At 51.8% G+C, this 12,933-nt stretch overlaps 2 protein-coding genes across 2 annotated transcripts; both read left to right on the top strand.

Annotated features, from left to right (window-relative positions):
• Positions 1 to 2,010: 2,010 nt before the first annotated feature.
• Positions 2,011 to 3,130, top strand: EsH8_XI_000020 (MFS transporter; the record flags this gene model as incomplete). Its single annotated transcript, XM_083273928.1, has 2 exons — positions 2,011 to 2,267; positions 2,338 to 3,130. The coding sequence occupies 2 exons, from the start codon at positions 2,011 to 2,013 to the stop codon at positions 3,128 to 3,130; spliced, it is 1,050 nt and encodes a 349-aa protein (XP_083120264.1).
• A 2,946-nt stretch (positions 3,131 to 6,076) lies between these two features.
• EsH8_XI_000019 (uncharacterized protein) lies at positions 6,077 to 8,782 on the top strand (the record flags this gene model as incomplete). Its single annotated transcript, XM_083273927.1, has 1 exon — positions 6,077 to 8,782. The coding sequence occupies one exon, from the start codon at positions 6,077 to 6,079 to the stop codon at positions 8,780 to 8,782; it is 2,706 nt and encodes a 901-aa protein (XP_083120263.1).
• Between the last annotated feature and the right edge of the window lie 4,151 nt (positions 8,783 to 12,933).

The following is a 12,933-nucleotide window of genomic DNA, read 5'->3' as shown; positions in this document are numbered from 1 at the left end:
ACTACATTTTTAAAAAAATCCCTTTAACTTCTAATGACTCTCCTCCCCTTCACTTACCGGTTTTCTATATTTACATTACAGAATGACACTCTCCTCATCTCACAATTTTATTGCATATCACTTTTACCTGTTTTACCTGTACCTTTGCTGCCTTTTGTACATCAACCCGACATTAACCACGCCCACCTTCGCTTCGACAATCTAGCCTAGTTGCAGCAGCGGCAATGAACACCCGTCATGGCGTCCCACAGCTCGCAATCTCGACGCTATTCTGCTGGCATCATAAGCGAAAATGGCCGAGTTAAGGCTGTATGGCTTGCCACTGCTCGCTCACCATCTCCTATATCTTGTGATTCCCATGTCACTTTTGTGCGTCCGACCGTGTCGTCCATTGACTAAGCTGTTGTATTGGTAACAGCATCAGACAAGAAATCTGGGAGTGATTTGCATCGCTCCAATTACCGTCATCAGGAAGACATGTATAGGTGGGCTACAATGGAGTATAATGCAACACTCGATTTCTTGCTTATTTATCCCGGTCACAAAGCCGGATTAGGGTCTACGATAAACGAGGATATCACTCGGGAGATCAAGATGACGTGTGATCCAGTGCAGCAGCGGCACATGTAGACGTTCGTGAGGATACAATCGCTGGATTGGGTGAATGAAAAGGATTGAGGCATCAAGAGCCAGGTTAGGGGGAGGAGCTAAAGATGGTGGCGGTAATGTTGATGTTGCGGACATAGCGACGAGCCATCGAGGGCTAAAGGGTGATGTGGTGTGTGATCTGGTGGTGAGGGAGATGCGGCGTCAATGTTGGATTACTTGGCCAAAATACGGGCAGGCGGTCAGCGGCCGCAGCAGTGGAACCTAGAGATTACGCCGCTGTTGTTATTAGTATCAACGGCGTGGTAACTCCGCAAAATGGAGGATATTATAGTAACATAATACATTACAATAAGACCACTTAAGTAGTTAGGTTCGGAAGAGAAGACTAGAAATACCTTGTGTCGAAGCTATATATAACCAAGGTAGGGAGGTCAAAGGTGGAGCTGAAGTGATACAATCTAAATACAGGTTAGGGTTAGGGTTAACTTACAGCCATGTTCTTCCGTCCTTCTCGCACCGACTGCGGTGTCTTTATTATGGTGTTTGCCATGACGATTACGTGGGATGACGTTTCCACCACCACCAGCCCTTACAGACGAACTTGACATGCCCCTCTGGTGGCAAAGGTGTCAGCAGATGGTGCTGACATCAACCTACACGATTGGATAACATGACAAAAATAAAGAAAACCGTCCCTGATCTAGGTAGACACCCGTCGCCCCACCCCATTCCAATACTAATAGAGCAAAGCATGATACTATATTAGGCTCGCAGCATTATTTACCCTTCATCAGGCCAGGGATTGTTGCATGCTGGAGTTGCAGGCTTGCACTATTGGCCAAGAGAAAGGAAAAAAAAATTGTAGTGAGGAATAGTTAGCGACCGAGCTTGCGGATGAGAACTTCCGGCCCCACATTGCGGAAGCAAGCCCGAAGCGCCGTCCTACCCCGGCCGACCATGATTTTATTGGGACCCGCCACAGTTCTCGATTCAACATTGCCGGGGTTTAGCCGACACTTGCCCCACCTCCGCCAATTATCAGTGCCGTAGATCTATCTTCATCAAGCGAATCTTTTGGTATTTTTTATGTATGTCAGACTGCAAACGGCCATAGGAACGGTTACACTAGAAATACTAACCAGAGCTATCCATAATTTCATTTAGGGGGGGAGTTATCACCTATATAAGGCGGAATGACAAACTCTCTTGACGATGGTATATCCGAGGAGTGGGTCAAGGTCCACATCGTGGACAAATAGTCCACAATTCGAGGAGGTGGGAAACCGATGTTTAGCCGTCTTGGTTTCGACCGTCACCTCGACCAAATACATAAAGCAACGTCTAGGAAGCACCTTTCAAAAACGGCCAGTTCTAGCATTTGTCTCTGGGAGTTTGATCAAAATGGCCACGATATCACAGCAGGAGCAGGAGCTGACAGAGTCCTACAAGCTTGCCGACGCGTCGAAGCAAACTCCTGTCTTGGTCTACACGCCTACAGAGCTCCCCAGGGAGCAGAAGATTGACAAGGCTACACTACTGAAGCTCATCGCCGCAGGGTTCGGATTTTTCATCTCCGGAGTCAATGATGGCAGCGTCGGCCCGCTTCTGCCATACATGATTCAGGACTACAACATCAACACAGCCGTCGTTTCAATCATGTCTGCCTCATCCCCTTCATCCAACACGAGAAACATCTCTAGGAGCCTCCTTCTGACTTGAACTAAACAGTTACGGCGCAAACTTCCTCGGTTGGTTTCTCTCCGCCCTCACAAACACCCACTTCCGCCAATGTTTCGACCTAGGGGGCCTTCTCGGACTTGGCGCCTTCTTCCAGCTCGTGGCCCACGCACTTCGTGTCTGGAAGCCCCCTTTCCCCTTCTTCGTCGTCACTTTCTGGCTCGCTTGTCTCGGCCAGGCGTACCAAGACGCCGCATGCAACGCCTACGTCGCCAGCGTCAAGGCCGCCCACCGCTGGCTGGCCTTCATCCACGCCCTCTACATGGCAGGATGCCTCGTCGCCCCTTTCGTCGCTACTCCTATTGCTTCGTCGAATGAGCGGTCGCAGTGGTATCTGTTTTACGCCTTTCCTGTGGGCATCGCCGCGCTCAATCTGGCTTTGACTTGTTTCGCTTTTCGCGATACGATTAAGCTTGGACGGAAACGCAAATCTCCAGCACCTATATCAGGAACACCATTCGCCTCAGACGCCGAAGAGGAAAAGGAGAGTCCATCGCAGCTCATGATTAAAGCCCTCTCGACGAAGGCTCTCTGGAGTATTAGTCTTTTCTTCTTCTTTTTCCTGGGAGCCACCATCACAGCCAGCGGCTGGATCGTTGAATACCTTGTGGAAATTCGCAACGGTCACATCGGCCAGATGGGTTATGTTCCCGCCGGTTTCAACGGGGGTGCTATGCTAGGACGGTTGGTGCTTGCCGAACCAACCTACCGTCTTGGCGAGCGGCGCATGGTTATAGTCTATGTTGTTCTATGCATAGGCTTTCAACTTGTTTTCTGGCTGTAAGTATTATCTATCAGACTCTTTATGAAGTTGTATGCGAAGTTTTAACGTTAGTGTCCCCAACATAATTGCCGCGTCTGTCGCGATCAGCTTCTTGGGATTCTTCTCTGGCCCTTTCTTTGCAACCGTAAGTGTTGAGTTTAATGGGCGTATATTGAGCTCTGAACTACGCACTAAGATCGTACTAGGGTATTTCCGTTGGGTCGAAACTTTTCCCACCAAATATTCAACCAACGGCGCTCTCCTTCATATTCGTTATTGGTCAAATTGGTGGCTTACTTGCTGGGACGGGGCTCAGTTGGCTCTTGGTACCAAAGCCAAAGGAGTCTACCAATACTGATCTCCACCAGGAGTAGTCATCCACAGAGTGCAGAGGACTGCCGGCCACGCTCAGGCAGATAAAGCCCACAAAGACCAAGCATGCCAGCTAGGTCTATGAGATCGGGCAACTTGAAAGTACCAATTCTTTGCAAGCTCGATTGTCCTCGTAGGCCCAAGCTGAAGAATCAAGTCAGTGCGGATTTATTCCATTAGTTGCGATTTTTGTTCAATTACTAGTAGCCCTTTCTTAGTTCACATCTTTTCCAAATGGCTGTCTTCAGGAAATTAAACTATAAGTAACGACAATGTGTTTATTTGTTTGTCCGTGTTTGTGTGTGCGACAGTGAATGCAAACCGGGACGTGCCCATACAGAAGAGCTCTGGGATTGCCCCCCCCCGGTTTCAATGCGTTGAAACATGAAAAGATGTAGCCTCTCGCATTCAGAATACAAAGTTCACGCTTCCATGTTGGAATTTGTGACATTGAGTATTGGCGCTCGCGCTTCACTTTTCATGCTTGAGCATGCCGCTCAGCTAACCCCCCACCCTCTACAACCCGGGGCCAATTCTTCCAAGTTCTGTTTCGTAGCTACCAAGCCAGACGATACACTTGGGCAGCCCGAAACTCTCAACATACCTGTATTCGGGGGCACGCATGGGGCCAGTGCTCCCGCCAAGGGGAGTGAGGTTGATGTTGGCCCAGAAGATCTGTCGGAGCTATTCAGCCATCTAAAAAGTCCTACAGCCAGGTCAAGCCTCGAAACGCTCATCGCGGCTGTTCCTAGCCTGGCACCAAAGCAGCGGCTGAACGATATGATAACCGACGTGTTGATGAACCGCCTTTCAAGGGTGCTGGACTCCCTCGCCATTCAATCCAAGCCGACGACACGCCGCAGCTTCAGACTGCGCAAAGTCGTACAAGGCAGAATGACCATCTTGATCACGGTCAGCGAAGGCGGCATCCGCTGGGTCTTGTATACTTTTGATCAAAAAGGACGCAAGTCTTAAGAGATACGACAGCCCTGCGTTGCTCTTCTGCTCCAACGACGGATCGGGGTTCGACATGTCACTGACGCACTTGCCTCTGAGATAATCCAGTCGATTGAAGGCTTGGATAATCACTAGAAGCACGCTAAGTACTCCGTACCTCTTGTAGTGTTTACGTTATTCTCGCCCCCCCACACACCAAACAGGATACTGGTACCGGTACCGGTACCGGTATGTGCCTCCCGCCGACTGCTTACATGGTATTAGAGTGGCTCGACACCCCACCATGATTGCTTGCTTGGCCTTAGTTTCCCTCCTGTGCCACTTCTTCGCTTGATACACACCAGCCACCGCCATTCCACGTCGTCAGTAATCCTCAGCCTTAACAGCCACCCTTATCCTCAAAACCAACGCCCCAACGTGGCTCCTGAGTCGAGTCGCATCAAGTCTTCCCCTAGCTGATTTCCCCTTGCATTGGAACCACTCCCCCCCCACTGGTCCTAAATGGGCTCGTCTTTTCAACCATGCCACTAACCACTTGTTAGCGCCGCCAGCTGTTGGGGGCTGAGGGGCATATGTGGCCGAGCAAGTAAACATTGCGGACTAACAAGACTGCCTGTGAACTTGAGCTATTCTGGTAGATGTAATGGCATTGCCTCCCGTGTTGTTCCGTTTAGTGATGCTAGTGGGCAAAGGAGGCTGAGACGCTAGGTGGTTAGAATAAGCTCGATCTATTAAAGTGGAATTACCTATTTGGGGGATTTGATTTAGTGGCTTGGGTGGATACCCTGATGGACCCGGACCCGGGTCAGGACCTAGACCTGGCCTTAATCAACCGGGGAAAAAGAGTCTCTACAATGAGGACCACCACTTCTTAGGCAATGAGTGTGAGTGGTGATACTGTGATATCTTCTTGTTCAAGGGTTTTTTTTTTTGAACTTGGGGAATTACCACAGGCCTTGCGCAACTGAGCCCATATTCGCCTGCAACTTGTGATGAGCATCATTTTATGATATCTGCTGCTAGTAATGACTTCACCTGCTGTGAGGCAAATTCGCCATTATTGTCATCATCGCGGCGGTGTAGTGGCGAATGCTCTCGTCTACAACGGCGGCCATAAACTCGCGGGCATACACATGTTGACGTTCTTTAAATTTCTATATAACCGACATGCAGCGCCGACAGCGACAGCGAGATCCATACCTAGTAAGAAGGGTGGACACAATGTGCGTTGCCTGTGTCCTGGTGGGGGAAGATGTGGTATCGCCCCGCTCAATCATGTGGCAGCGCTACCACATCTATAGCAGTACTACCACACACCACCCTACAAATGCTGATCTAAGCAGACAGTGTCTTCCTTGCCAACAGCCTTTGTAGCAGCGTACCGGTAGTAGCAGCGCAGCGCAGCCATCCATTACATCATCAGCGCTCCCCCCACCTCCCCCACCCGGAACAGAAGCAACGCATCGTCGCGCTCCCATTCTGCAGATTCCCCATCATTTCGTCGTCGTCGCCGCGCGCGGGCGATATCCATCTTCTCTGTTCGTCCTCTATTCATTTTCCATTCGTTCACTGCCCATTCTTGACGCTTTCGACAATGTGACCACCACCACCACCACAACAACCTCGACCTGTTCGCCAATGCTAGAAGCTACTCTCGCCAGCTTCAATTCCCTCGCGGATCCCGACCAGGATCAGCGCAAGTCCGACGCCGTCGCCTCGTTGTGGAAGGAGCTGCGCCGCGAGTTTGAGAACAGCCCTCCCCCTCCACCCTCCGCCGCGGCGGCTAAAGACTTTTCTTCCTTTGCAACCTTTGTGCTTCGACGCGTCAACCGCTCCCTTCTTTCCATCGCCCTCGACCAGGAGCTCGCCGGCGACATCGACCAGCTTGACAAACTCGTCCCCCGCGAGAACATCTATCGCTTGCAGGCCAACCTCGATCGTTACTCCATCTCAAGAAGCGTCTTCCTCTTCCTCTTTAGCTATCAAGTCGCAGCCAGTCGCGCCGCCCAGGACAACCTGAAGCTCCTCCATTCGCGAAAACCGCAGATCGACATCATCGCCCTCAACCAGGCTTTCGAACAAACAGCGTCCTCCACCACCACGCGCGGCAAGGCTGTCTCCCAAGCCAGGAAGTCGCTTGATCGGTTCAAAGAGGCCATCCTGGCCCTGGACTCCAACGCATGGCAGACGCAGAAACGATCGAACAAGAGTGCGCCCTCCAATGGCACGAGCGATGACCCACGCGAAGAACACCCCGGCCCTGACAACAATTCGCATTCCCACTGCCCTGCCAATCATATGAACGATAAGGTTGAGGAAGACGGCGGTCCTTCTGGCAGTGTCAGCGACTCGAACAACGACGACGGCGATCCTCCCGCAAGTGTTGGCAATTCAAACGACGAGGACGGTGTCAGACCGAGCAGTCGGAAGTCTGTAAACATCAAGCTACCTCTCAACCGAATCTCCCCCGACGGCCCCGTTCATCCCGGAGAGAGCGAGCATCAGGACGACTTTACAGGGGTTTGGGATAACCTTCCCGTCTCGCCTGGCGCTTCCGACTTGGAGTACGAGGAGAGTATAGATGATCTGGGCGACACACACAACATAGGCAGCATCCACACTCCTGCATTCGTCAGGAACCTGTCAACCATTCTCGAGGAGTCTACAACCCACGTTCCCCGTTCCACGGCGCCACCGCCGCTGCCTTCCTCCCCCGACGACAATAGACGTACGAGCAACTCGAACGGAAAGGCAACACCAGGGAGGCGTAGCCCATCCGTCAGCATCCCAACTCCTCTCCCACACATAGCCGGGATCCTCGACAACACCAAAGTCACAGTCAGGAAGCGCAAAATCTCCCAAACGGCAGACTGCGACAAGGATACAAGTCGCAAGTGCCTCAAGCCGAACAAGCCGCTACTTCCCCCCGCCTCGGGGGATAGGAGCTTTCACTATTGGCCGTCTGCAGCAGCGAACGACACACCCAGCCCCGAGCAGCCCAGGCTGCAAGACGGCGCTGTCAACTCATCCTTCAGTGACACCGCTGATTTGTTCGGGTCCCCGAAAGACTTTGGCCTTTCCAGTTCTTTAGGCCCACCCCCGCTCGTCCTCAGCTTCGGATTGTCACGCTCGAGTGTCGCTTCGTCAGCCGCTTTCCCGCTCCCTGACCAGAGCGCCATGACGCCACCGGAATCGACCATCGTGGAGGTCTCAGACATGGGACATGCGGAGCCTACTGACGGCACAACTTGGCTGCGAGGTGCCGAGATTGTCCATTGCCTATCCATGATGACGGAGTCAAGCGGGGAGCCCTCCTGGCTGCTGGTCGACCCCCTAGTCACTGAAGGCAAGGCCGAGCTTGGCCAGTCTACGTTCAAGGCACTTTTGCACTCGGATAATTACCTTCTACCCCTGCTCGTGGTGGAAAATCACTGGACGTTGGCCATCCTGCGCCGGCGCCGGCGAGGCAATATCGAGGTCGATCTTTACGACTCCCTGACGAGTGACGCGCATAACAAGGCCGCCCGTCAGCAGCTTGATGATTTCTGTGGCCGCTACCTAGCTGACTCCTCGCGCCTCCTCCCAGGATACGCGGCTAGTATGCCCTGCCCCCAGCAAAGGAACGGATACGACTGCGGCGTTCACGTTATTGCATTATCGGCATATCTCGTTGCCCATCGCACACCCCCGGCCATTGACTCGTGGCTTTGGAGGATCATTATCCATATCATGATCGAGCTGGGCAAAGGGGAACCCGACGCGCCGGTGTTGGCGACCAAGGAGCGTATGAGGGAGCTTTTCCGTACCCAGTTCCTGGATCATGGCGAATTAGCCCTCCCGCGCGTTCGCATCCCGGCACCGAAGCCCGCCTCCAGCACCGACACTAGCATGACTGAATCCAGTAACTACCTCGCTTGTGTCCAAGAGTGGAACAAGCGTGTCGTGGCAGATACAGTCAGAGCAGCCAAGCAACGTTTGCTAGCCTGGACCGCAGCCCACCAGCAACTCATGCGTACGTACTCGGTATTGGAGAGCATCAGCGCCATGGCGACCAGGACATCAGATGCGGTGACAGCCATGGTCCTGCGCCTGGAAGACGAGCACGCTCATCACCGACAAATGCTCGACCGAGGTGGCACGAGAGCGCAGCGCGATCAAGAGTCGTTGCGAGCAGATCTGCATCGAATCGAATTGGAGCTGAAACGAGCGCAGTCGCGCGCCCAAAAACTGCGAGTATACACAGAAGTCTGGGACTTTCTCGCAGAGCTTGTCGAGGGGGGACGTCAGGCTTTGGAGGACCGGCTAAAGATGGCGGCGCACTCAGAGGAAGGGGATGCGGATTAACGAATTATGACTTGAGGATTTACATTTAGACGGACCAATACCCCTTTTTTTGATGCTCGTAAGCGGGCTCACGACTGACGACTTGGCGAAAGATGTATATTATATGGGAATAGATCCCCAGACGTGGGTAGTTAACCACTCGTCCCATCGGCCGATTTCCCCCTTGTGTTCCCTTTTTCTTTTCTTTTTTTCTTTTCTTTTTTCTTTTTCGTAAAGGGGAATATTAGACGTGCCCTATTAGAGTATATTAACATCCATGACGGTGGGCTTCAGTAAGAGACGTCAACTATAAATAGCCACGCTTGGCCATCACCCATCTTTGCCTCTTTTTGCATCCAGCTTGGTTCGTCCTGGTTGTGTCCCATCTCTAAATTCAACAACCAAAATGTCACACTTGCGCGTACAGCCTGGTCGAGTCTCGACCCCCATTTCCTGTCGCCGACCGCCGTGACGATTGACGACAATTCCTGTACGCGCCGTCGTAAACACATTGAAATAGTATGATTCGATACAACAGCCATGATCAGCGAAAATAACAGACGACACAAGTTGATCAAAACCGTTGAATTTGAGGCGTTCAAATCTTTGCCGAACTTTGGGAGATAGCCTCGTCAGTCACGTAGTGAGCAGAAACGTAGCCCTTGGAGTCGCCGTTCTCGTCCTGGGCGACCTTGCAGCTCAAGATGTCACCGAAAGCAGCAAAGGTATCGTGGAGAACCTTGTTGCAGATAGCGCCGCCGGAGGTTCTTGGTGAAAGACTTTACCCTTGCCAGTCTTGCGCAGAGCGGGGGCCACACTGAGACCACCTGATGCGGGATCGACGGCCCCTCACGAGGGTGTACTTGAGCTCCTCTGGAGCGTTATAGCTATCAGAAGTGGTGTTGTAGTCCACATAGTCATAGCCGAGGGATCGGTGGGTAACTGCGCCACGGTGGACACGAATGGGAGGGAGGTATCAGATGGAGTGGGGATGATAACTGTGCCCCTAGGATAGTTATGTATCTATCTGACTATAGTAACGAGAAATCTTTCTTCTTTATATAGCGTGTTTCTTGATTCGACGCGGTGTCTACTCTTCAGTGATACTTGCATGGATTTTCAATATCAGGCGACGATGACGCTTTTTCTTTTGCAACGCGCTAACCGGAATTGGAGCCAGAATGAATACTGGAGCCATGGGGAGACATGTAAAATGTCTAAACTTTTGGTTACGATAGTTTAAACCCAGCTGCAAACTAACCATTACTTCAATCTGACTGCCAACAAAAAGACCTAAACTTGGGAGGTGATGATGGGCAGGTGAGGTTGTCTAGCAGGAAGACATTTTTGGAACCCACGCAACAATGCGGGCACCTCCCATTGGAACCAATGGATTTTTCAGACCCAATCACTAGACCACTATGCTTGCTTCTCTCTTCCCTTGCCGCCTATCGGTAATACATACATACAAAAAATCCGGCCATATTACTCTCCCTAATCCCGTCTCCATTCTTGTCAACCCTACCTACTTTTATCTTATTGGGGATATTGTGGTTAGGGAGGTGACGCCATCGTGCCAGTTTCCTTTGTTGTGTCTCATCTTGTGCCGGCTAGACGGTGAACCCACGCAGATTGACAAGGCTTTAACAGCCTCAGGGGCGGCGTTCGCCCCTCCACAGTATACCTAAGAAGTAGCACGGCTTTCTCGCTCTCTTGATGAGTTCAATAGTGAAGTCGGCCAGCTATGCTGTAGCGCTGAAGACGTCTTGTTCAAGTTCAATCTTCAACTGGAATTTCTCTAGAGACTACATCTCGGGCTGCCTTTCTAATCACACACACACCTTCATTACTACTTTTACTGGTAGCAACTTGAGACACATCTAAAAACTGGCAATACGTCCCAAGCCCCAGCTATAAGAAAAAGCGAAGGAGGCACAAGACAAAAGCGAAGACCTAGAACGACGGCGGGAGGCTATCATCTCTTGACCGCCTGGCGTTGATATGCGAATACAGGTGGGAGATAGTCGGAGCGTTGCGGTCGTGACGGACCTTTGTGAGTCTGTTGGGTTTGCACGGCGTTTGACCGATGTGGAAGGAGGTGAGTTGGTATTAGTGCCCGTAGGCGTCATCTTGATGGTGGCTGCTCTGTAGTGCGTGTGCTTTTTGCAATTCTTGTGACAAAAAGAATTCTTTTCCTATTGCGTCTTGTTGCGATGCTATTGATGACTGACAGGGCTTGGCTGAGCAGAACCAATGTTTAGAAACGAGTCATTCATCTGGCCAGGAGCCACGGCGAGGAGGCAAGGCAGGCGGTTCCCGGCGCAGGTCCGGTTTCAAATCTATATCATGGTTAGCGAGGAAGCGGGTGGCCAGAATGCCAGCCAGGGGTGAGGTCGCCACGGAGGACGAAGGCAACAAAAGCAGGCAGCTGAGAGAACTAGGAAAATAAAGAAGAAAAAGCGCTTCAGCTTGTGATGAGGGCAAGTTCAAATGCGACAAAGACAACCCCGAGAACCTGTCGATTCGTCGACCCCACCATCATCTTGTCCCTCCTTGACCAAGTCAAAATCACCTAGAACTGGAAAAGGGTAGATGTGACCATGGTCTGGCAGATAAAGGAGCGGCAGTCCCTCGTGACTGGGCCATGCTGCTGCTGATGCTACCATCAACAACAGCGGCCCAATTGTTTATGCCTCATTTTCTCTCTGTGGAAGTTGGAAGAGAGCACAAACAAGCAAGTCAAAAAGAAATCAAAAACATACAACACCAGGTATTCGCTGGTCGTCACCGACCCAACTACTAATCCGGCCCTCACTGGCTTATCTATGGGAGAGCGGACGGGATCCCGAGTTCTCCAGTGGGTATGGTCGTATGTACCAGAACACACGGATAACATTTACTATAATGCTGCTGGCTGGGTTTGCTAATGGGATTCAACCATGTAGGAGGCTTGTTTCATGATCTTTGGTCCCCAAAGCTCAGTGTGTATGAATGCAGAATGGCTAGGTGTGGCTCACTTGTAGTATTGAGATCTACCAAGAGAGTCTTGTTTCAGTGAGCCTCGAGCTCATTGAGGGGGGGGGGGGTTAGGAAAAGGCAAGGTGTTTCTGAAGATTCTCTGGTTGCCTCGATCGCACGACGTAAACTCGACTCTTTGCTTGGAGGGGGGTCTGCGTGGGCTTGAAGGGTAAGACGTGACAGATGATTATGACCCTTGTCCATTTGGCGAGTTACGGCTCTCTTCGCCTTTGGGGTGTATAAAATCCTCGGCTTCCTGCAGTCTCATGGTGTTGAAGTGCGGCTTGGCGGCAAACTTGTACCATTTCTCTAGCCCTCATTGTCGCCGTGGAAAGAGGAAGCAAAAATGGAGGCCGTTGTTGATTATTAAGAGGGAATGGAAGATATGGTCAATGACGAGAGAGATGGAGAGAGAGATCGTTCAACACGCGCGGGTGCGGGTTGGGAAAGGGGAGAACCGAACACGCCCCATTGTGCGTGTGGCTGGTCGCGTCCGGTGTGCCACGTTAGCAAGTGAGAGGTCAGCCAATCAATAGTCTGTAGTGACATGCATCTATCTGTCTTAAGCGAGGTGGGCCGCTACGGCCAATTGGTGGAGGTGCGGCCGGCAGAACTCCGGGTAGCAATAGAAGCTAGGAGTGCTTCGGGGCAGACTCTCTCGCGCCAAGTGCGTCGGTAGCATGGAAGAGCGCTGGCGTGGCCGTGGAAATGATTCGGGCGGAGGTCTTGTAGAACTATAGTGGTGGTGCGTGTGAGAGGGATTGGTTCGGTGTTTTGGGGGTCAATGACGGTGCTTACGACACCTGGATGACTGGAATGGAGGCGTTAACTAAGCAGAGATACGCACCACCATCTTCTCCAAGTCTGGGGGATGCAAGGGTGGGACGTCGCGAATGACAAGGCATTTGTTGAGGGGATCGTGCCGGTAGGCAGCGCAAGGAAGGGAGCTGGCAGCATCGATCTCGATCAGTGGGAATTTGAGTCGAGCTTGGGAAAACTGGCTGATGGCATATAATTGGTAGGGTCAAGGGCGTCCTGCTCACCTTGTCAACATGGCGCTGTTTATTCCCAGACACAGCAAGAAATCTAGAGCTGCAGCTTAAGCGTCGAGAAGACTTGCCAAATCATCTGACAGGCGAGTTTGGGAACCGTTG

Source organism: Colletotrichum jinshuiense, chromosome 11, assembly GCF_051148585.1.
Source record: "Colletotrichum jinshuiense chromosome 11, complete sequence".
Taxonomy (NCBI): Eukaryota; Fungi; Ascomycota; class Sordariomycetes; order Glomerellales; family Glomerellaceae; genus Colletotrichum; species Colletotrichum jinshuiense.
This window is presented reverse-complemented; position numbering and strand designations above follow the sequence as displayed.